This window comes from Heptranchias perlo, chromosome 28 (assembly GCF_035084215.1).
Source record: "Heptranchias perlo isolate sHepPer1 chromosome 28, sHepPer1.hap1, whole genome shotgun sequence".
NCBI classification, from domain to species: domain Eukaryota; kingdom Metazoa; phylum Chordata; class Chondrichthyes; order Hexanchiformes; family Hexanchidae; genus Heptranchias; species Heptranchias perlo.
Genome location: NC_090352.1, coordinates 33,119,670 through 33,145,401, shown reverse-complemented (window position 1 = coordinate 33,145,401; position 25,732 = coordinate 33,119,670). Strand labels below are relative to the sequence as shown.

The window sequence follows — 25,732 nt, the reverse complement described above, 5'->3', positions numbered from 1 at the left end:
GCACAGAAACTGGCCATTCAGCCCAATTGGTCTCTGCTAGCTCCACAAGAGCCTCCTCCCACCAGACTTCATCTAACCCTATCAGCACACCCTTCTATTCCTTTTTCTCTCATGTGCAAATCCAGCTTTCCCTTAAATGCATCCATGCTATTTGCCTCAGCTACTCCTTGTGGTGACACATTTCACATCCTTACTACTCTTTGGGTTTAAAAAAAGTTTCTCCTGAATTCCTTATTGGATGTATTCATGACTATCTTATATTTATGACCTCTAGTTTTAGACTCACCCACAAGTGGAATCATTTTCTCTATGTCTACCCTATCAAACCCTTCCATTATCTTGAAAGACCTCTATCAGGTCACCCCCTCAGCCTTTTCTTTTCGAGAGAAAAGAGCCGCAGCCTGTTCAGCCTTTCCTGATAAATATATCCTCTCAGTTCTGATATCATCCTTGTGATGCGCCTTCTCCAATGCCTCTATATCCTTTTTGTAATATGGAGACCAGAACTGTTCACAGTGCTCCAAGTTTGGTCGACCAAGGTTCTATACAAGTTCAACATAACGTCTCTGCTTTTCAATTCTCTCTCTAGAAATGAACCACAGTGCTTGGTTTGCTTTTTTTTAAAAAAATGGCCTTATTAGCAGGTGTCGCTACTCTTAGTGATTTGTGATTCTGTATTCCCAGATCCCTTTGCTCCTCTACCCCATTTGGACTATTATCCAAGCAATATGTGGCCTCCTTATTCTTTCTACCAAAATACATCACCTCACACCTATCTATATTGAAATTCATTTGCCAATTATATGGCCATTCTACAAGTTCATTAATGTCTTGTTATATTTTGTCACATTCTTCTTTTGTATTAACGACACCCTTCAACTCGACGCCGTCGGCAAATTTTGAAATTGGATTTCCGATTCCTGAATCCAAATAGTCAACGTAAATTGTGAACAAGTGGTCCCAGCACTGATCCCTGTGGAAAACCACTTCCCACCTTTTGCCACTCTGAGTAGCTACCCTTAACCCCTACTGTTTTCTGTTTTAGTCAGCTTGCTATCCATTCTGCTACCTGTCCCACCTCTACATGCTCTGACCTTAGTCGTGAGTTGACTATGTGGTACCTTATCAAAGGCCTTTTCAAAATCCAAATGTATTACATCTACTTAGCTTAAAGAGGGCACTTGATTTGTATTGGTTCTGCTGCCACACAAAATATAAAAGACTAAAATATGGTGCATTCCTCCGAGATGTAATGCTGAACGAAGCAGTTATACTAAGCTGAACTCTGCTAAGGTTGTAGCCTGTAATGCTGAACTGAGTTAGATCATATTAAATAGAACCCAGCTGCTGTTGCGCTATTCAAATTGCAAAACGAAAGTTACTGTACTGTGTGATTATTCCAGAAGGCTCAGATGTTTAAAAAAACAAACGTAGCACGAGGTTAAAAGAAACTAATGTGAAAATTGTAGTATATTTACATTCACTCATTACTCCATCTTACATCACCACATAATATTGCTTTATACCATTTTCTTTGTTAAAAATACATTAATCATGACTATGAAATTTCACTGATTCTCACTCGTGGAACATGAACCATTTTTATCCAATTTAGAAATATCTGGATACAAACATCTAATTTTCAATATATTTTTAAAACATTTATTGCACTGAAAAGATAATCCCACTGATTTTAGGCATCAATATATATCATAGTTCCTGCTGTAGCATTAATGAAGTGCAAAAATAAAATGGACAGAATATAGCTTTCTGGTCCAATGCGTTCATTTCAGTTCTAATTCTGGAGTGCATCACCACAGAGAGTGAGTCAGAAGCCCCTGTGATAGACAGCTCAGTGTTATTATGCTACTCACATCAAGATGCTGGTGCATGTGAAATAAAATTGCAAATACAATCTAAATTTTTTAAAACGTGTACCACAATTTACATCAACCTTTATTACTAATCTTACACCTGGGTGCACTTCCTGTCAAATTTTCCATCAATTCCTATGCCCACATTTACAATGGAAACTGCCTGTGTCGATGAGTCATGCGGCAATTGCACCTTTCTGCCAGTGGTGCGCCATCTCAGTTTTGTATCTCCCAGCTCTTCAACCTAAAACTCCTCCACTCCAACCAACTCGACTTCCCAAATTTTCTCAAGTTTTTCCATTTAACTGGAATTAATATAAAATCGAAGTATCACATAAAAAGACAGAAAGCACTACATGTGGTCTTAATTCCTGTGCAATGCCGCAAAAGATTGACGAGTATACTAAAGGAATGGAGACAGCTGTTGCATTCCCAGATGTGTGTACACATGGCTATAGCGTGTTGGTACGTATTATGTATACAATGTGCACAGATGTATTAATATAAGTGGAATAAACATTTTTGACTTGTTACTTCAAATAAATCACATCATTCTCAACTTGTAGGCTGGGTCACAAGACTAATATTCAGCTTGCCCAGAAACTTGTTCTACCAATCTTGCCTCACAAGCACAGACACTGAACAGGTAGATTCTTTTTAAAAACAGGTGACAATATTATATGAGCCAGTGAAACATTGCATGCTCTAAATTAACTACTGTTGGATGGACCAATAAGGTTGTATTATTCTGGTTTAGTTTCAAAGACTGAAATTGAAATATGGAAACGCAGACAGAATTGGAATTTGGGCCAGCTAGTTACTAATGGCTAAAATGGCTGTGTTGAGCAAGGAAAAATAAAGACGCTTGATCCTTTGATATACACATCCACTTCATGCAGTGTGTCAAGGCCATATCATTAACAGAACAATTGCCTTAAAGATGCATTTTAAAAACTGCTGGAAGCCACTCAAATAACACAAGCTTTGAAGGCAACGATAAGAGGTCGGAGTCATTGAAAAAAAATCAAACTGATCTGCAGGAGGGTGGTGCCTGCAGTCCATTCCCTCAAAGGCTGAGCACCACCATCTTTCCATTGCAAACCTCTTGAGCTGGGATAGAAAATGTAATTCACGGAGTTCCCTCTGTCCAAAACAGATCATGGTGCTTCAAGTCATTGAGTTTGGATGAGGTAACAACCAGGGGTTAAAGCGGCTCAGGACACGATTCTGCTTTTGGTCTCATTAGGTACTGGTAGCACCAGTTCATGATTTTCTCAAGAGATTGCCAAAGTTGGCTGTTGAACAGTAGAGATTATGGAAGAAATTCTGCACGTCACCTTCATACCTGGTTCTTCACATTTACTGTCATGTGCTCCCAGACCCATTACTAATGCAGCTAAATTTACCTTCTTAATATACCAGCTTTTTGAGTGCCCCATGAACCTTGGTCTTAATTCTGCTGCCACCAATGTCACTAAATACATTTGCCCGCAGAATCAAGTCTTCTTGGATTAAGATTGGATAGAGAGTTGGGATAATGATTGGTTTGGACAGGGTCAAGGTTGATCTTATGGTCAACTTATTAGAAGGGAAACTCTTTTGTTGAAGGTGAGTGTTTATTTCAACGCAGAAGACTATACTAGATGGATGCTATTAGGGGAAGCAGTTATATTTCATGAAAGCAACCTTGGTTGGTTGAAGTATTTTACAGGCACAAATAACAGAAGTAACATCAGGATAGGGAGAGGGCCACTTGGGGATACATGCGATAAACTGACAGGTAATGACAGCGCAATGTCATTCATCAATAAACTTGTAGTATAGCCATGCAATCGGCAAATAAATTTCAATATTGACAAGTGGTACATTTTGGTAGGAAGAATAAGGAGGCCACACAATCTTTGGAAGGTAAGAGTCTAAATGGAGTAGAGCAGAGGTATCTGGGGGTACAGATACACAAATCACAAAGTAACAACGCAGGTAAATAAGGCCATTAAAGAAAGGAAACAAAGCATTGGGCTCATTTCTAGAGGAACAGAATTGAAAAGCAGGGAAGTTATGTTAAATTTGTATAGAACCTTAGTTAGATCACAACTGGAGTACTGTGAACAGTTCTGGCCTTCATATTATAAAAAGGGCGAGAGAGACACTGAAGGTGCAAAAGATTCACTCAGATGATACCAGAACTGAGAGGTTACACCTGTCAGGAAAGATTGAACAGGCTGGGATTCTTCTCCCTGGAAAAAAGAATGAGGGGTGACCTGACAAAGGTCCTTTGGATTATGAAAGCATTTGATAAGATAGATGTAGAGATGATGTTTCCAATAGCAGGAGAAACCAGAACTCGGGGCCATTCCAATAAGATAGTCACTAATAAATCCAATAAGGAATTCAGCAGAAACTTCTTTGACCAGAGACTGGTTAGAATGTGGAACTCACTACCACAGGGAACAGTTGAGGTGACCAGCATAGATGCAGTTGAGGGGAAGCTATATAAACACGAGGGAGAAAGGACTAGAAGGATATGTTGATGGGGTTAGATGAAATAGGGAGGGAGGCTCGTGTGGAGCATAATCCACTGGCATGGACTTATTGGGCCAAATGGCCTGTTTCTGTGCTGTGCATTCTACATAGTTCTATGGTGCTGCTGTTGTCCCTGAGCATTGGCCATGTTGCTGCTCCTGCTCCCTGGTTCAGAGGTTGACAGAGGTGGTGATAAGTTGTCAGCAGCATGTGACCTCATCAGAACCCTGCTGAAACAATGTCTGTCCTGTATACTTCCAGCATTATTTTCTTAAATTGAGAGATCTGACATTTATAGATTTTTAAAAAATCTTACCAATTATTTTTTTTAAAAATACTTTTACTTCTACGGAAAGCGTTTGCAGTGATTCCTTCACCTATCTCGATTACACAGTGGTTGAATGTATTCTATTATGGACCTCCCATGCGAATTTTATAGTTAGCATCTCAAGATTGAGACAATTCAATAATGCGACAGCTCTAGTAGAAACTGCCTGGACATCATTAAGACAAGAAATGTGTTGTGGTCAATGACCGGTTATTACTCAGATACCAACATTTTTCCTTGTTTTTATGCTATATTGCAGTACCTGCAATCACGTTGCAGATACCAGGTGTAGAAATTCAAGTGATCTACTGTGGAATGTCATGTCATCCTAAATCATTTGCTCTAATAATACGTCACTTCTTTACAATTAACGTCACACCCATGAATGTTACTGCCAGAATGTTATTCCACGTCGAAATCGTATACAAAGCATGTGGATAAATTTTTGATTAGCCAAACTGCTTACTGCGAGCAAATATCATCACTCCACAACTGACTGCCATCAGCTTCTCCTCAGTGGATCACCTTTCTATGTGAAAGGTACTTTAAAATGCAAGCTGTTCAGTACAGACTGCAACATTTCAGCGTCGTTAATCAAAACCATATCCATTAAATGAAAAATCTCGCATGGCACACATTTCCTATAGTTACAATTTTTGCTCACCGTTTTATGTCAATGTTTACCACTTATTTGCTGTGTCAATATTTCTTTCAATGTTTTTTCTCCAGTAGATAAGCTGTCCCAATTTTGGCCTCTTGCACATCACTGATTTTAATCGCTCCACCATTGGCGGTTGTGCCTTCAGCTGCCTAGGCCCTCAGCTCTGGAATTCCCTCCCCAAACTCCTCTGCCTCTCTACCCCTCCTCCTTTAAGACACTCATTAAAGCCTATCTCTTCAACAAAGCTTTTGGTCACCTCTCCTAATATCTCATGTGGCTCGGTGTCAAATTTTGTTTGCTAACACTCCTGTGAAGCAGCTTGGGACATTTTACTGCATTAATGTCACTGTAAAAATACAAGCTGCTGTTAACAATTTACATTTATACAGTGCCGTAACCTAGTAAAACATCCCAAGGCGCTTCATAGGAGCGCTATCAAACAAAATTTGACACCGAGCCACATAAGGAGATATTAGGACAGGTCAAAGAGGTAGGTTTTAAGGAGCGTCTTAAAGGAGGGTAGACAAATTTAGGGAGGGAATTCCAGAGCTTCGATGGAACCTTGAAAATTGGGGAGGCCAGATTTGGAGGAGCGCAGAGATCTCAGAGAGCTGCAGGGCTGGAGGAGGTTACAGAGATAGGGAGGGGCGAGGCCACGGAGGGATTTGAAAACAAGGATGAGAATTTTAGGAGATCAAAAGCATCACTCCTTGTTATGAAGAAATATGTTGTGAACGTATTTAGGCTCATAAATGTGATTTCCCAAAGCCTTTCCTGGATGGGGAAGCAAAAAAGCAAGAACAATTCCTTTAATTGAACCAAAAAGATCAATGAAAAGGTGCAATATGCTTCAGCAGAGTAATACTATGACTCAGGGAAGTGCCAAAAGCTGACTCACTGAAGGTCAGCAGAAACATCTTACACCATGGAATTTGTTACAGGCCACTCACCAATCCCCCACCCAGGAGATCCCCCACCCACTAAGTAGAATAGAATACAAGTCAATGGATAAATAGACAAAACCGGTATTGGAGGATCTCTCAGCCAGTAGCTCAAGTGGCTCAAAAGTAGACATCCAAGAAGATTGTGGAGAAACTGAATCTTCAGTAGTACAGGGAAGTCACGGAGTGGCACCAGTGCCATTTAGGTGCACATCTTATGAACTGGTTGGGAAGGTGAAGTGCAAAAGGGGAGGAAACTGAGTGAAATAATTTAAATATATGCAAACTAATTTGGTGGACATTAATTCCAAATTCTCTTCAGCAACCCCCACAGGATAAAAGCTGCCAATGCATTCTCATTGGTGAGACTCACATAATAGCCATGGTTTTTGGTGACTGAAATCAAATTCTATTATGTGGAATTCCATTTTAAAAAAACAATTTCGCACATCACATTCCAGGATTCCACACATTTTTCCATTAAAACTGCAAACCAGTGGTCTTAATCATACAGAAACCCAACATTCCCCATGATGACCGCGTGCACTAAATGTACATAACATCTTTTATCTTTCAGTGTTGCACAAACAATAGATATGCAACATTCGATTCCTGGCTGGCTGCCACTTATTATTTCAGCAGCAATGCACAAATTAAAATTCTGTGTCATACACACTATAGGGAGGTGTTGTAGAAATGAGGTCATATTGTCAATAACACGTAATTTAGATTATATTCAGAACTTGGCACAGTGCTTACACTAAAGATCCTTGCGTTTTTTCGGAGTGGGTATAAATAGTTCATCTCTAAGCAGTTGACTAGAATTTGAACATCTGCACCCAAGAACACTCCAGTTGCCAGCATTCTCTTGTACAGAGCTGCTTTGGTAAGTCCACTATGTTGTCTATAAGTTTTTTTTTGTTCTTACTTGTAATATTTTTCTCACTTGCACCATTTCCCGGAGACTGCAGAGAAAAAAAGAATTTGTCGAGAACAGCTAGAATGGATTTTTACGCAGTGCTTGCAAATATAGAACCCAAGACAGCAGCTGTAATTCTGCTATCAATGATAAAATAAAATAACCGTATACAGGATTTTTTTCCCCACAGAACTAAACCTTTTAGCAATTTTTTTTGTATGAAAGGGGGATGCTATCAAAATAGAACTGATTTTTGCATTATGCTGGCAGTTTAGTGCAGAATGAATATATCATTACAACTAGCCTTTCTTAATCATTATGAATGTCACAGTACAGCTTTTTTGATGATATAATTGTTTAATTAAAAAAACCATAACGTTTCATAAGAAATAGAGCAGTAAGTTACACAAATTAAAACACTATCAAAATTAGATTTTTAAAAAATCCGTAATTTATCAAGAACGTTTTATTGCAGGACTATCGTAAGAAACCACAATCACAACACGACCATAGCAATTTGGCACATATCATTTGCTGCAACATTGTGTATTGATTTATTCATTCCAGAACATTTCTACATCTAGTTGTTGCATCACAGGCAACAATAATGGAGCATTCAGACATCTAAGTTCTTAAACACAGCCAGGCATGAGGCACGCACTAGCACCATACTGGAACTGTGCCACAGGAGTATTAGAATGCAAGGCATGTGCTCGAGATTCTCGATGCGATTATCTCCTCAGCCAAGGCATTTCATTGAAGGGACTCTGAGCTGAGGTCTGGTACTTGGACAGTATATTTTATTTTGTTTTGGGGGGGGGGGGGGTGGAAAGAGGGGAGATGGGCTGGTAGTCAGAGGAAAACAGGCAGCCTGTTGCTTTGGGCAGTCCATGCTCATATCCTAGTCTGCGTGCAGATGATTTATCCATCTGCTCATCCAGAGAATGTTACATGGTAACATTTTGTTTTAAAATGATCATGTTCTTCTCATATTGCAATTTTAGAAAATGACAGATTGAATGTTATTTTTTTTTGCAGAGGGCAAACAATCTAATGTTCAATTATCTTCCTTATAGGACAACAATGGGATATTTCAGGTTATCTGGTTGCCTCTTGGCCCTTTTGTTCATCCTACCTTCAACCACGGCCACCTGCCCTTCAGAGTGTTCATGCACACAAAATGACAGGTTCGTGAACTGCTCAGGCAGAGGCTTGACAGCACTTCCAGAGAGCATCCAGGTCAATGTCATATCCCTGAACATTTCCCACAACAGCATTAAAGATCTCGACAACAGTCTGACCCGTTTCATCAACATGAGGATCCTTGACATATCCAGCAATCAGCTCAGTAACATGCCTACTCATTTGCCGGTGGCGCTGTGGGAAATCCACGCTGCCAGCAATAGCATCAAAATACTTGTGAAGAATGACATAGCCACCCAATGGAACCTGAAAAAACTGGATGTGTCGAACAACATGATTGAAAGAACTTTTTTCGTTAAGAACACATTGACTCGCCTCAACTTCCTCAATTTCAGTGGAAATAGATTCTCGACAGTCCCAACCAACATGCCCAACAACTTGAATACTTTAGACTTATCACACAACAACTTGTTTCAAATTCTCCCAGGCACTTTTCCTCAAGCCGGTCTCTCGAAATTGTATCTGAACAACAACGATTTCAAATTTATTCCAAATGGTACTTTTAATGAACTCACTGGTTTGCAACTGATGACACTAAACACAAATCCTTGGGCATGCAACTCTAAACAGGATATATTCTATCTGTTGACATGGGTAAGGGAGACCACAGCAACTGTGCATGGATGCCCATGTACTGAAGAAACTACATGCAGTCACAAAAGAACCTCCACCTCTAACCCAAGTACTATTACACTGCCAAGTCACATTTCAGCTCACAGACATCAGAATGAAAAAAGTACATTTCACACTTCAGCTAGTCAAGAAACTGGAACTTCACCCCTCTCACAATTAGTCACCAATACTAGTTTGAATTCTCCACCACAAAGCTCCTTTCGTAAACCTGCAACACAAATAACTCGGAATATTTCCAATCAAACAATGTCCAGCGCTGAAAGTTCAAGCAATATGCCGAGTGTTACTGCCAAAACAACTAAGAGGCCATCATCCACAATGTCCATTACAGCTCCTGAACTCACCTCTGACATCATTGTTTCAACTAAATCCACTGCAATGGTCAACAGTTCCAATGCAACTATGAACAGCCAGACCAACGGATCAGTATCACTGTCAACCTTCGAGCCAAGTATCGTCAATGCAACTACTTCTCACGTTGCAATGAGAAGTATCTCAAGTACCATTCAGACTGCTTCTATCAATCTGACCACTGGAACAACAAACAGTATGGACCAAAATGTAACAGTACAAGGTACAACCTCAAAAGCACATGTGTGTACAGGGATCACCCTCGACCTCATGATTCTCACCATGCTGGCACCACTGGTTGTTTAGTCATCTAAACAAGGGAAACCACCATTACTGACAATACTCAACAACATAGTCAGTCAATGAATCAGGTATTTTATAAACATTTTTTAAAAATTGAAGAATAAATGTCTCCCCAAAAGGTTCAGTGGGCCATGCTGAGCAAACTTGATCTCTGGTCTGTGATGTGTCAGCCTATTTCAGCCAGGCCTTTTTGTCCCACGTCCAGGAAAGAAGGCGGAGGAAAAAACAAAAGGTCAGCTTGGGCTCCCGCTCCCAACAGCAACTCGTTCACCCCTGCGGGAAAGTGCGCATGTGCCAATGTCAGCTTTGGACAGCATCAGGTTCGGATGTGACCTCATACTGGCCGCCCCCCCACCCTAATATTCGAGGTCGAGGCTCACATATGAAGAAGCCACTTGGACGAAGTTCTGGAGGGCAGCGCGGCTGCCACTACCTGGGTCACTGTACTCCCGATAGTTCAACGCCATCACGAGAAAAGGAAAAAGAAAAAAAAGACAAAACCTCCATTACAAATCTACCCACCAGCAAGTAACAGAAAGCATCCTTACTACCAAAGTCAACAGATGAACTGTCTACCCCTGTGTTCTGAACAAGTTATTTTTATTTTCAACATAAATCAATCAGTTTTTTATGTATATATTCAGAATGCCAACTTTTTGTGTAAAATTAAACTCGAGAATAGTTTAATAATTTTACTACCAAATCATTTCTGCATTATCTAGAATGCCCAACTGGATTCTCTATTTGTAATATGCAATCTCTCGTGTGGGAGGATGCATGCAACTGCTAAATTATTTTGTAAATACAAATTAATTGCAATGTAATTTAATTAAATCGCTAATAAAATGTTGAGCCTTGCAAGGCCCATTGAAAACAGCCATTAAAATATGTTTATTTAAACCACTCTCCCCACAGGTACCAATAGAAGTTTGTCTGCTCCAAGTTTTGAAATAGTTAAGTAAATAGTTAATATTCCTGGCTACAATTTATTCAGGAAAGATAGGGAGAGAAAAAAAAAGGAGGGGGGCTGGGGAGAAGGTGGCAAGATTGATCAAAGATACTGTTACAGCACTAGAAAGGTATGTGTACTTGAGGGTTCAAAGGTAGAATCTATTTGGTTAGAATTAAGGAACAAGAGGTATTATGCTGTTGGGTGTATATTATAGGTCACCAAATAGTGGGAAGGAGATCAAGGAACACATTTGCAGGCAAACTACAAAAAGATGCAAGAACTTTAGTGATAATGGGAAAATTCTATTATCCCTATATAGACTGGGAAAGTAGTGTAAAGGGCAAAGAGGGGGAGGAATTCCTGAAATGTGTACAAGAGACCTTTCTTGATCAGTATGTTTCCAGCCCAACAAGGAAGGAAACAGTGCTGGATCCAGTTCTGGGGAATGAAGTGGGGAAAGTGGAGCATGTTTCAGTGGGGGAGCATTTGGGAAACAGCGATCACAATATTAGGTTTCGAGTAGTTACGGAAAAGGACATGGAACAATCAAATGTGAAAATACTCAACTGGAGGAGGGTTAATTGCAGTGTGTTGAAAAAAGATCTGGCCCAGGTGGATTGGAATCAAAGGCTGGCAGAGGAGATAGTTCAGGTACGGACCAGACATATTCCCACGAGGGGGAAAGGAAGGCCATTCAAAGCTCGAGCTCCTTGGATGACTAAAGATATAGAGATTAAAATTAAACAGAAAAAGGAGGTTTTTGATAAATGTCAGGTTCATTATTCAGTGGAGAACCAAACTGAATACAAAAAGTACAGGGGACAACTAAAAAAAGGAAATGAGAAGCAAATGAGTCTATCAGAATAGATTAATGGGTAACAAAAGGGAACCCAAAATTATTTTCTAAACATATAAATAGTAAAAAGGTAGTCAAAGGAAGGATGGGGCTGATTAGGGACCAAAAAATATATCATCTTGTGGCAGCAGAGAGCATGGCTGAGATACTAAATGAGAACTTTGCATCTGTCTTCACTAATGAAGAGGATACTGCCAATGTCACAGTATAAAGGAGAAGGCAGTAGAGAAATTGGACAGGATAAAGAAAAGGTACTTAAAAGGTTGGCAACACTCAAAGTAGAAAAGGCACCCATTCTGGATGGGATGCATCCTAGGTTGCTTAGGGAAGGGTGGAAATTGGGGAGGCTCTGGCCACAATGTACATAGGAAAACATGAGTGAGAAGAAGCCAGCGAGAATTCCAGAGACCATGCACAACCTATTCCATCATGGACTCTTACTCCATCCATTTAATATCCTGAGAGAAACTTACACACAAAAACTGTAAATAAAGAAAAAAAGCCGTGCATTTATACAGCGCCTTTCACAACCTCTGGACGTCCCAAAGCACTTCACAGCCAATGAAGTACTATACGTGAATACTGAAAATGTTAATTAATTGATTTTAAAAAAAGTCCTGGCTGAATTACCACACACAGTTCGAGAACCCCTTACATGGCTCCTTTCCAGCAGCTTTCCTCTTGGGAATAAGAAACTCCATCAGTCCAAGATTGGGGGCAACTATGAAAATCTCAAAATGAATAAATCCCTTTGAGAGCTGTGAATCTTTATGCTGCAATACTGCTCTCTGCCACTGGAGTGTGCTTCACTAAGCCTGGCTCATTGAGGGTCTACTGTGGCAGAAGTGCTGTACTACAGCAACACTGTGCATTCTTTGTTGGAAGAACTTCCTATTATCATTGAACGGATCAGAGGATAGATGCAGATGAAAAAAGCTCTTTGACCCATTTGCTCCAAAATATGAACCGTACTGTCTTCCCATTACAGCATCCAGATGTGGCTTAAATGAATCCAGTGCCCTGTCCTCAAATCCCCTTCTGACAACCCATTCCAGCTGTTGTTGACTCCAAGTCCTTTCACAACCTTGAACAGATCCTGGCATATTTTAAAAGATTATTTTGGGTTTAGAATCTCTACTGATCAGGGCCTTTTATGTGTTTACAAAATCTCTTTCGAAGCATCTATTCTCAATGCTGAAGAGCCCTAGCTTATCAAATCATCTCATTAAATTATCGCTCTAACACTGGAGATCAGCCTAGTTACCCTCCACTGTACTGTCTGCAGGATTGGAGTGTCAAGCCATACAGTGCCCAGAAAGCCTCAGTGAAAGGATTTCTACTTTGCCACAGCATCAATACAGCAGATGATGGTTTTAATCTGAATTTTTAATCGGAGCTTCTAACTTGGGTTGGAGGGAAGGAGATTTACTTGTATTAATTTAATTACACATTAATTACAAAGTTAGCGCTTTGTATTTATTTGTGCGTATGTGACCTGCAGGCTTGTCATAGTAGCCTACAGAAACAGGAAGTTCGGACATCCCAGCTGCAAGTCCTGGATGGCTCCCATATTGGGGTGGCCAGAACCACATGAAGTGTTGCAGGTGCAGACTGACCAGAGGTCCAATGTTTCAACATCCAATTCCCCTGGGCCAACTCTGCTGCACCCTAAAACAAAAATCGAAGTTTCAATCCCCAAGCTTCAAAGATGCAGCACCCAACTTTAATAAAGGCAACAATTTAGAAACAAACCAGATGTTTGGGAGGGCACATTTATTGCTAGAGCCAAGTCCATGTGCAAAAAAAATTCAAAAATTAAGGCACCAGAAAAACGGTTTTAAAAAAAACTGCTAATCTGCATCTACTGGATTTGGGAGGTTTTGAAGTTACTTATGAAATATTTTTAATTTAAATTATAGAACCGGTAGCAGTTAGCACCATTGGGCAAAGGCATGTGCTGGTTTTAATCCAGGGGGTGGGGGTGAGGGCAGAGTTAGTCCAAGGACCAACCGGAATGTTTACTGAGTTGAAGAAGTTGAATTAGAAATGATTCAGAGAATCCACTGTTGCTGCAATAGAATCATAGAAAGGTTACAGCATGGAAGGAGGCCATTCGGCCCATTGAGTCCGCGCCGGCTCTATGCAAGAGCAATCCAGCTTGTCCCACTCGCCCACCCTTTCCCTGTAGCACTGCAAATTTTTTCCTTTCAAGTACTTATCCAGTTCCCTTTTGAAGGCCATGATTGCCTCCACCACCCCCTCAGGAAGTACATTCCAGATCCTAACCACTCGCTGTGTAACAAGTTTTCCCTCATGTCACCTTTGGTTCTTTTGCCAATCACCTTAAATCTATGTCCTCTGGTTCTTGACCTTTCCGCCAATGGCAACAGTTTCTCTCTATCTTCTCTGTCTGGACCCTTCATGATTTTGAATACCTCGATCAAATCTCCTCGCAACCGTCTTTGCTCCAAGGAGAACAACCCCAGCTTCTCCAGTCTATGCACGTAACTGAAGTCCCTCATCCCTGGAATCATTCCAGTAAATCTCTTCTGCACCCTCTCTCAGACCTTCACATCTTTCCTAAAGTCCAGTGCCCAGAACTGGACAATACTCCAGTTGTGGCCGAACCGGTGTTTTATAAAGGTTCATCATGACTTCCATACATCAGTACTCTATGCCTCTATTTATAAAGCCCAGGATCCTGTATGCTTTTTTATTCTCTCTCTCAACCTGCCCTGCCACCTTCAACGATTTGTGCAAATATACGCCCAGATCTCTCTGTTCCTGCACCCCTTTTAGAGTTGTGCCCTCTAGTTTATATTGTCTCCTCATTCTTCCGACCGAAATGAATCACGTCACATTTTTCTGCATTAAATTTCATCTGCCATGTGTCCACCCATGCTACCAGCCTGTCCATACCCTCTCGAAGTCTATCACTGTCCTCCTCACTGTTTACTAACCTTCCAAGTTTTGTCTCATCTGCAAATTTTGAAATTGTGCCCTGTACACCCAAGTCCAAGTCATTAATATATATCAAGAAAAGCAGTGGCCCCAGCACCGACCCCTAATGGACACCACTGTACGCCTCCCTCCAGTCCGAAAAGCAACCGTTCACCCCTACTGTTTCCTGTCCCTTGGCCAATTCTGTATTCATGTTGCTACTGCCCACTTTATTCCATGGGCCGCAATCTTGATAAGCCGACCATGCGGCACTTTATCAAACGCCTTTTGAAAGTCCATATACACCACATCAACTGCATTGCCCTCGTCTACCCTCTCTGTTAGCTCATCAAAAAGCTCAGTTTAGCTAAACACGATTTGCCGTTAACAAATCCGTGCTAGCTTTCCCTAATCAATCCACACTCGTCCAAGTGACTGTTAATTCTGTCCCGGATTATTGTTTCTAAAAGTTTCCCCATCACTGAGGTTAAACTGACTGGCCGATAGTCGCTGGGTTTATCCTTACACCCTTTTTTGAACAAGGGTGTAACATTTGCACTTCTCCAGTCCTCTGGCACCATCCCCGTATCTAAGGATGATTGGAAGGTTACGGCCAGTACCTCCTCAATTTCCACCCTTACTTCCCTCAGCAACCGAAGATGCATCCCATCCGGATCAGGTGACTTATCTACGTTAAGTACAGCTAGCCTTTCTAGTACCTCCTCTTCATTAATTTTTAGCCCATCCAGTATTTCAACTATGCCTTTCTTTACTGAGACTCTGGCAGCATCTTCTCCTTGGTAAAGACAGATGCAAAGTACTCATTTAGTACCTTGGCCATTCCCTCTGCCTCCATGAGTAGATCTCCTTTATGGTCCCTAATTGGCCCCACCCCTCCTCTTACTGGCCGTTTACATGCCTGTCGAAGACTTTTGGATTCCCTTTTATGTTGGCCGCCAGTCTATTCTCATTCTCTCTCTTTGCCCCTCGTAATTTCCTTTTTCACTTCCCCTTTGAGCTTTTTATATTCTGCTTGGTTCTCACTTATGTTATCAATCTGACATCTGTCATAAACCCATTTTTTCCATTTCATCTTACTCACTATCTCGTCATCCAGGGAGCTCTAGCTTTAGTTGCCCTACCTTTCTGCCTCGTAGGAATTTGCCTCAACTGTACCCAAAACATCATCTCTTTAAAGGCCACCCACTGGTCTGGCACAGGCGACCCTTAATGAGCTGTGCATAGCAAAGCTCCCTCTAGTGGCAGAGAGCAGGTATTGCAGCACAAAGATTCACTGCACCCTAAGGGGTGTCCAAATCCTGGAAAAACATGTTAAAACCTCAGGCATTCCCTGGGCATCTGGTTACAGGGAGCAGTGATGGCGAGCTGGGAGAACAACACAAGCTGGCAAAGTAATAACAGATAATGCAAAAACGGGAAGCCCACCCCAAATACCCACCTTCAAATGGAAGTAATAAGGAATCAACACTGTATATACTACAGAATCTGTATTCAAGGCATTGACATTTTGTAGTAACACTCAGTTCATGCAGACACTTAAACGGCATATAATGCTGGTTTGAATCTGAATTACTGAATAGAAAAAAGACCATTCCATAGAGGATGAATGGTTCGAGATAACACACACACAAGCGGAAACCCCAAACCAACTCTTGCTACCTGAAAAGTTATTTCATCTACTGAAATATTGGATTCGAAAAATACTTTGACAAATGTATTGGAAAAGCGTAAAGTTCAACAAAATAAGATCTTCTGTTAAGTTTGTAAAAACAAAAAAAGATATTTGAAGTTCTTTATTACCAGAACACCTATATGAGGTGATCTCACCTGTACACAGACACCTCCCATGACACCAAATTCCATCTCTACTGTGGGGTGTGAAGGGAGAAGTGTCATGTGCATGTCCAAAACTCAGCATCAAGATTGCAATCTTAAGATGAAGACCATTCACATTATGGGCAGCACTGTTCAGCCCAATAGACAAAATTGAGATCAACACCTCTCGACATATAGATGCAACTGAGTGTGCACACCGTATGAATATGTATGCTCCCTTCAAAATTAACATTTTAAAAAGGTTTTCAAAAATTTGAAGGGGTTTGATAGGGTAGAAGTGCAGATTATGTTTCTACTTGTTTGGGGGAGGGGGGGTGGGGGAGAGGAGAACAAAACTGGGGGCCATAAATAATTGATAGTCTCCAATAGGGAATTCAGGAGAAACTTCTTTATCCAAAGAGCGCTACGAATGTGGATCTCGCTGCCACAGGAGTAGTTGAAGCAAATAGCAGAGGTGCATTTAAGGGAAGCTGGACAAACATGAGGGAGAAAGGAATAGAAGGTTATGCTGATCGGGTTCGATGATGTCGAGTGGGAGGAGGCTCATGTGGAGCATAAACACCAGCATGGATCAGGTGGGCTGAATGACATGTTTTTGTGCTATACATTCTATGTAAGATGTAATATATAACCACACGCTACAATAAAATCCTGTGTTTAACAGTACTGAGCTCCTAGCAACCACACCACTGCTGGTGAATAGAGAGACTGTAAGGAATCAATTAACATGTTCCATACTATCATACCCATGACAACCACAGAACCAATTTAAGTTTATTGTGGCTTTGAAAAGTAGTTACATCATCCAACGTCACTGTGCGCTGCATCACTTTAACACCTCCCACTAGTTCATTTTTAAACACTTCAAAGGGTGTTATATTGAGAAATGATACTCATCCAATGGGCTAATTTGACTGAGTCACAACTGCATTGTGCTGCCAGGCCGACTGGATAAGCATACCGAAAAAACAAATCAATCATTGCAGATGCTGGAAATCTGAAAACAAAAAAAGCCAGAAAAAGCTGAAAGCATTCAGCCAGTCAGGCAGCGTCCGTAGAAAAACAGCAGTCAACATTTCAAGGCGTTGGCTCTTTTCACAAGACTGGGAGATATTGCAAAAGAGCAGCACTGAAGGAGGAAAACGTGGGGAAGGGGGAAAAGGGGAAACAACACACACACAAACAGGAAAACAGAATAATCTGTGAAGTGTTTGGGTGGAGGACAGGTAATGATCAAATGGCAAATGGTAGTAGGAGGTACAAGGAGGCTGAATGAGAGAAACCAATAAATAAAAGACGTACGAGACACAGTTTGGAAATAGCTAAAGGGGACAGGTAGAAAGGGAAGCATGAAAAACCGCCAAAGCGAAGCAGGTCCCAGTGGCCCGAGAACCCATTGGATAAGCATGGCGTCCAGTGAACCCTCAATGTGCACTCAAGGAGCCAGTTCTGCTCTAATTTGTAGACCAGCAATTCCACCAGTTACAGCAGTCGATAAGATCCTGAAGCAGTAAGAAGAACTGGCAATTCACTCACTGCGCTTGCCCAATTTAGGATGAGCAGAATTCCTTCAAGAAAAAAAAACTGTGCACTTCTATTTTTGAAGGTGTCCAACTTGACGTTCACAGCACTTGGTACAAGCAGCAGGACTTTTTTTTTTGAAGTGGCCCCTGACATTAACAGGTATTTCTCTAAAACAAAGAGATGCTCTGTTCTGGAATGTACTCCAGCTTTCTGTGTACATTTCATGTGGCTCCTAAAGAAACAGTCTACAACTTTGGGGTACCTGTTGTATAATTACATGTTAATGCAGTCTACCACAGCAAGAGCCCTCGAGACCCCGAGGTTAACAACTGGTAGGAAGGACAAAACTTGGCATCCATCACAAAGCTTCTTAACACAAAAAGCTACATCTATCCAGCAACAGGAATGAGTTTAGGAACAATGTGTGATGGCTGTCACTGCATGATACCATGTTAAAAGTAAATACAACACACAAGCGGGAAATGTGAAACTGAGCTGACCAAAGGTGGGAATTGTATGAGCGATAATTAAAATCAGGAAACGCTGCAAATTTACAGCAGGTCAGTCAATATCTGAAGAGTAGACCCCAAGGTTTAGGGTAAAACCCTTGGTTGGAACTCAAATTTTTCTCCCCAAAACATTAGCTTGTCTTTCCTCATTTTAAGATGCAGATAGGCCTATGGTGCACTTTCCATCAACCGCAGCTTTCTTTTTCGACAATCTTCACTTTTATTTTTAGACTGCACTGAAATTCTCTCAGGTTGGAAAAGTGGACCCAGCTTCACAATTTCTGCAGTATTCTGAAGCCCTGGTTTAGTCTATTGACTCAGAGTCCTGTTCAGTTGCAACTGCTGCAGTGCACAGTCAAACTGGCCAGAGGGTGCCAAAAATTGAATGCAAAAACATTAGTGGAGTGATGACATTAAACAAATAGGCAGGTTTTTACATTTGGCAACCAACTTTATATCGATACAATATTACTTCTTAAAACAACAAAGTTTTGTTCCAGTCAAATGAGTCTGTATTCACTCGAGTTCAGATGAGAGGGGATCTCATTGAAACATATAAAATTCTGACAGGGCCAGACAGACTGGATGCACGGGGGGGGGGGGGGGGGGGGGGGGATGTTTCCCCTGGCTGGGGGGTCCAGAACAAGGGGTCACAGTCTCAGGATATGGGGTAGGACATTTTGGACTGAGATGAGGAGAAATTTCTTTACTCAGAGGGTGGTGAACCTGAGGAATTCTCTACCACAGAAGGCTGTGGAGGCCAAGTCACTGAATATATTTATGAAGGAGCTAGATAGATTTCTGGACACAAAAGGAATCAAGGGGTATGGGGAGAGAGCGGGAATATGGTATTAAGATACAGGATCAGCCATGCTCATATTGAATGGTGGAGCAGGTTCAGAGGGCTGAATGGCCTACTCCTGCTCCTATTTTCTATGTTTCTATGTCAGTGTGCGCAGCCCATACCCAAAGTCACTAAAACCCTGAAGGGCTGTAGTGCTACTTAAGGATAAGTTAGGAGTTTATGGTGAAAACTGTAAGTCTGTTATTCTCACCAACAAACTATTACAAAGGTCGACACATTGCAGATTTGTGGTTTTTAAATGAGTGTTTACAATGAATGTGATTTAACATGTTGAACTGATCAGATTTGTAAGCAGCAATTTAAAAAGTGAGTGCAGCACTTGGAAATTTAAATCACACTACTGTTCTACTGTGCTCCAAAAGAAGGAAGTATAAAATAGCTCAAGTTAAACTGTTAAATGGGCAGCACTTTGCCCAGTTGTTTCCTTCAGAGCAGCAATAATGGAAGCCTCATAGCTGGCAGCCCACCAGCCTGGCAACAAGTGCCATGCCCAGCATTACAATGTGGGGCATTTAATGAAACTATGTTCTCCCCTTTTAGTGGGCCTCATCTCTAGCAATATAAAAAGCTGTACTTTTTCCTGCAATCTGCCCTTGCAGAGTTGCCGAACTCAAGCATTAGCAATTGCCCTACTTTCAGTGATCTATTTACGGTATTAAAATGTAGTGTCTCACTGCTACCAGCCTTGCTTTTGATCAGCAGATATTAAATAATCACAATAAACCCAAAAGGGAATTCAGGAGAAACCTCTTTACCCAAAGAATGGTGAGAATGTGGAACTCGCTACCGCAGCGAGTAGTTGAGGTGACCAGCATAGATGCATTTAAAGGGAAGCGAGATAAGTACATGAGGGAGAAAGGAATAAAAGGATATGCTGATAGGGTTAGATGAGGAGGGGTGGGAGGAGGTTCGTGTGCAACATAAATGCAGGTATAAACCAGTTGGGCTGAATGGCCTGTTTCTATGATGTCGGCTATGTAAGTTTACAGATTTCAAAAATATCTTAATACATAATCATTTCCCTCAAATGAAGTTAAAATTGCACATGTAGTCTGATCTAAGTTGAAGGTGTACAATTCATCCACTATCTGTAGTGTCTAAATTTACACTGTAAACTACTAAGGAAGTTGGGAGTTCTAAAATCAAATTATTCACTTAAAAAAATGTTAATGAGGAAACAGTGTTCAAGAGCAATTATATTTTTCATTAGTTAAATACCAAAACTCATCAGAAGGTTGTCAAAAAATCATTATCCAGTGCTAAACCGGAATTGCAATTCATAGATTAACTTTAAAACTGGCTTTTATATATTAAAAAATCACCTGTATTGCATTTACAGCACAAAATGACTACCTACACCTCAATATCATGTGTTGATGCTATTGGCAGTTACACTTGGAACTTACCTAACCAGTGCAGAGAACACGGAACACGACAATTTGACAGACACCAGAGGTGGTGAGCCCTCTGGCCACCATCACGAGCTACAATAATACATCCAGTTTTCACCACACCAGTATGTCACTGGCTGCCTCTTTCACACCTTCAATTGTTACGCTTGCATCAGCTACAGGGTTTGCAATGCTGGGCATGACAGTAAAGCTCCTCCCTTGAAAATAAACCCATTTCTGTACTCTTTGTAAATGCTAACTGGCTGGTTAGGACAAGAAACAAACCTGCCGAAATGATGCAGCAACATTTCAGCATAATCCTCGACAACAAATCTTTCACATAACTTCAGCTGCATCTGTAGTTCTATCGCAGCAGTAATTAACTTAATGATCATTTCAGATCAATTGTAAACATGTTGAAATACCCGCATGTATAGATTTGTTGCTGTTGATTGCATTTTTTAAAATAATGTACAGCATTTCAAATGTTTAAATTGAAGTAAATTAAATGTTATGCAAACTGCAAAAGACCACCCTCTACTGCACCAGTTTGGTATCACTATTTCCTTCACTACCCACCCTCAACGTCAATAGATTTTGAGCTCGGTGTTGATTATGGACAGTTCTGTGCAATGGATTTACACTCATTAGCTCACAACCCATTTCACTTCAGACACTGACTGGAGATGCAAACAAGTCTGGACTGAAAGGACAATGTGTTAACCTACATCACACCCAGTCCCTAACTAATATCCCTTCAATATTAACGTTAACATGGCTCAGCTGGTAAATTGTGCTGCAATTGTCCTCAGTACCCAGGGCCAAGGAAAGGAAAATCAGTTAAGGTCCCCGTCATAGTTTGGGATTCTTTGGCCACTTGACCACAGTGAAGGACCTGGACAGGCTACATGTGCTGCACCAAAGCTGGTCGCAAAGTAGTTAGCTTCACAGAACAGTCCCGTGCTGAATTGTGAATCCATAGGCAGACAATGGCCTATTACAATGTGTGGAGATGCCGGTGATGGACTGGGGTTGACAATTGTAAACAATTTTACAACACCAAGTTATAGTCCAGCAATTTTATTTTAAATTCACAAGCTTTCGGAGGCTTCCTCCTTCCTCCTTCGTCATTTTCACATCGTTCACCTGACGAAGGAGGAAGCCTCCGAAAGCTTGTGAATTTAAAATAAAATTGCTGGACTATAACTTGGTGTTGTAAAATTGTTTACAATTATTAAAATGTGAGATGAGAAGTTGTGTTTTGCAGAGATCAAACAATGGCCATTTCGTTCATGCATCTAGTTGTTCAAGAAGACACCTAGCACCTTGATGTTGAAAAGCTCCTTCGATCTGTGCGGGTGGGGGAAGAGAAGCTTCTAAAAGTCAGAATCTTGACACTGCGAACAGTGAAGGGGCCGAACTGTGTTCTTGGGTGGTACAACAGGTTACAGAGAGATTGTGCTTTTAAGTTGAGTTGGGCAATGCACCTGGACGATCAAGTGTTCTTCATTTGTGCAACTGCATGCGACCAGAAGTTGTACCAATTGCATCTAACCATTCCCATTAATCTCACTGTTTTTGTATGTTTTACCTACTGTGGATTAAATTAGCTCACGACTTCAACCAAACTTTGTCTCACTCAGTGTTAACTCAGTTCATGACTGGAGAGAATGAAAGAAAGAGTGCATATGTGCAAGGCACAGAAATCGGGTGCAGCTCACAGGGGAGTTTCATTATTACAATCCCAGGTCCCACTGCTGCACAAGTTGACACAGGATCATGGGAATCAACTTCCATTGAAAAGTAGGCAATCAGGCTGCCGGCGGGCAACACCCAAGTCCAAAAAGATATTTCAAAGAATCATTACAGCACAGGAGGTCGCCATTCGGCTCATTGAGCCTGTGCTGGATCTTTGTAAGGGCAATCCAGTTAGTCCCATTCCCCTGTAGCCCTGAAAGGTTTTTCTCTTCAAATATTTATCCAATTCCTTTTTGAAAGCCACAACTGAATCTGCATCCACCACCCTTTCAGGCAGTGCATTCCAGATCATAACTACTGGCTGCGTAAAAAAAGTGTTCCTCACATCGCCTTTGGTTCTTTTACCAATCACCCTAAATCTGTGTCCTCTGGTTCTCGACCCTTCCACCAACGGGAACAGTTTCTCTTCATTTACTTTATCTTAACCAGTTATGATTTTTAACACTTCTATCAAATCTCCTCTCACCCTTCTTTGCTCTGCGGAGAACCACCTCAGCTTCTCCAGTCTATCCATGTAACTGAAGTCCCTCGTCCCTGGAACCATTCTAGTAAATCTTTTCTGTACCCGCTCTAAGCCTTCACATCCTTCCTAAAGTGCGGTGCCCAGAATGGGACACAATACTCCAGTTGTGGCCGATTTATGGTAGACCTGAATTCATAACAGCCCCCATTCCTGATGCTTAGCCAGTGAGCCCAGTTGAAAAGTGCACATCAGGAAAGAGTGTGATCAAGTTTGGCTGATACCCATCAGTCTATCAACGCTCACCATCAAATAACATAAGTGGACGAGGCATTGGAGGAACCATACCCAAGCAGGGGTCCATGCATTCAGGAGAGGTGGGGAGAAAATTTGTGGGGAAAAAAAAAAAAGGTATTGCTCATCACTACTGAACCATCTTTAAGGCTTAAACCACAGAATGCACTTCCCTTTTTTAAAGAACTACCTACCAGAGCAAGCCATTTGAGCATCCAGCTGTCCAGAAACAAATATTATAAATGATTTTTTACAGTTAAATATACAATCCCAATAGCAAACAATACAGGCAGCCAAACCATATACTCTCACCAACAGGACATTTTATGGTTAATACAAACAATTTCTGTACCCAATGTGAAAATTCACGAAGAGTTTAAATCAGTGCAGCTCAAGAACTTCCAGAATTAACAATGGGCAACAGGTTGAAATACCCACTATTATTAACTGTTTGGCAAACGATGGTCATGCACATATTATTTATGGCCAATGTATGAATTCAGTCATTGCATGCAATATAAAAAAGGTACCATTGAACTACATTATTTATGACAGAAGAATTCCACACTCTCCAACCAAAAAATACATGATTCCTTGATTATAACCTGCAACTTGGGAAACAAATTTGTGAGCTGTGGCTTCTTGAAGTCCACCTGCCAACCAAAAAAATTTCAGTTCTTTGTGGGGTTGGTTCTAAGGAAATGTTTGATTCACATTAGGACATTGGACAGATTCTTCCATCTTTCCCACTCCCACAAAGAGCTGGGACTGCCATGCATGTAACATGCATCTACATTTTCACTGCAAAAGTACTCACACCTTGAATGAGAAGTTTTTTTTTAAAAAAAAGGGACACTAAAGTTGCTTTTCAATCTTTGAAGGACAAAGTACGTACTTTAGAATAACAAATACAGACCCTCGGGAGCTCCCGATTAACTCTGCCAGCAACGCAAATCTGTTTAACATTTGAACAAGCTGCTAGCAGACTCCATAAACTGATAAGATTTGTTTGCATTCCTACTTTTTTTCCACAAACAGCAAAATCTCATTGCCGGGAGGGATTTGCGAATGAAACAGATATAGTTCAAGCAGCATTTTAACAAGACAACATTAATTGCTTTTGTTTTTTTTACTAACAACTTAACCAACAGGCATGATCAAACTTCACACAACCCTTTTGCTGGGAAATTTGAAAGAGCAGCTCCCATCGGTACCACAGCTATTTTATAGCAAGACCGTATTCATCAGAACTGGTCAATGATTACTTTAGGTGACAAAATCATGACAGTACTTTTTTTTTTAAAAACGAATAATAAAAATACTGCTGGACTTTTATATTAAAAAAAAATTCCTAACACTACAGAGATCTGCCGTGTCGATCGACCTTATCTCCAGACTAGAAAAGTGATGTTACAACTAGTGGTGGGGGGAAGCCCCACACATTTTGGGTTGCCAACCCTCCAGGATTGCCCTGGAGTTTCCAGGAATTGAAGATTAATCTCCTGGATACTGATGCAAGCAACCCAGGAGAAAAATCATACAGGCATTAAAAAAAGTTTATTTTTCAATTTCTTTAAACATTTTCATTTAGTAGTTATAAAAAATATTGGAGATGGGAAAAAGGCTCTTTGAGCAGGGCACGGGTAGTTGGAGGTGGGAGGTCATGTAATGAAACATCCAGGAATACGTCCAACCAGAGTTGGTAACCCTACACACATCCCACAGCAGTTCATTCATTGCAACAAGAGCTGTAACACAGAGTAACCTAAAATGAATCCTACCTTCTAGCTATGTAGTAGAACACTGGATACCCCGTTTTTGATGTTCCGGCCTGGTAAAAAATGTTGAGTGTTTTTAAGGCCTTGAACTCCTCCTTTTCATGTACCTGATGCCTGGAAAGAAAATGTTTCACTATAACTAGTGTGTTCAAAAATCTGTGCTGCAAGCATTCATCACCTAAAAATAAAAAAAGCACTTTTGTTTGCCAAAGTGATTCTAATTCCTCATCCAAGATGGCATGCAAGTTCCTGCTGCCATAATCTCTACCCAATTCATTCAAATACCTAAAGCCATCCCCTCAAGGCTTAGTGGATAAATGCACCATCCAGTGCTGGCACTAAGCCATATAGAACAGGAAAGTAGAGGTTCAATGCCCAGTTTGTGCTGAACCAGCAGATCTCAACTGGAGCCACAGTGGAGCAGTATGCTGCCCCTGGGCTTGGGGAAAAAGTAAAGAGAGCAAAATAAATCAGCCAGGATTCCGACTCCTGATCAGTTATGCATGGCCGCTGGTTGAGGATGATATCAGGCTTGGCTGTGATGGCATCATGACTCACGTACAAAGCCACAAGCACCTGAATGAAGTATTGGTGGGTCGCTGGCACTTGTGGAACCATACTTCAAGCATCAGTCAATGCAGTCAGAAAATGGAAGGAAAAATGAAAAACAAACAGCAACTCAGGTGACGTAAATGTTAGTTGAGAGCGTTTGTGGACTCAATTTCCAGCATGCCTATTTTGCAAAGAAAACTGATACAAATGAGAAGATCTGATCACGCTCCAAGAATCGGTTTGAAGAGTATTCTCAGTTC

General features: G+C 41.0%; 2 protein-coding genes across 6 annotated transcripts in view; one reads left to right on the top strand and one right to left on the bottom strand.

Moving 5' to 3' along the window:
* nf1a (neurofibromin 1a) overlaps positions 1-25,732 on the bottom strand; it is a 276,274-nt gene that overhangs the window by 93,148 nt on the left and 157,394 nt on the right. For all 5 annotated transcript variants that reach the window (XM_068008408.1, XM_068008404.1, XM_068008406.1 and 2 more), the window contains one exon: positions 24,924-25,034. In XM_068008408.1, coding sequence (XP_067864509.1) covers positions 24,924-25,034 — 111 coding nt within the window. The remainder of the gene's footprint in view (positions 1-24,923; positions 25,035-25,732) is intronic.
* omgb (oligodendrocyte myelin glycoprotein b) lies at positions 7,119-10,612 on the top strand. The gene is made up of 2 exons (XM_067967947.1): positions 7,119-7,213; positions 8,323-10,612. The coding sequence occupies exon 2, from the start codon at positions 8,330-8,332 to the stop codon at positions 9,737-9,739; it is 1,410 nt and encodes a 469-aa protein (XP_067824048.1). The 5' UTR covers positions 7,119-7,213; positions 8,323-8,329; the 3' UTR covers positions 9,740-10,612.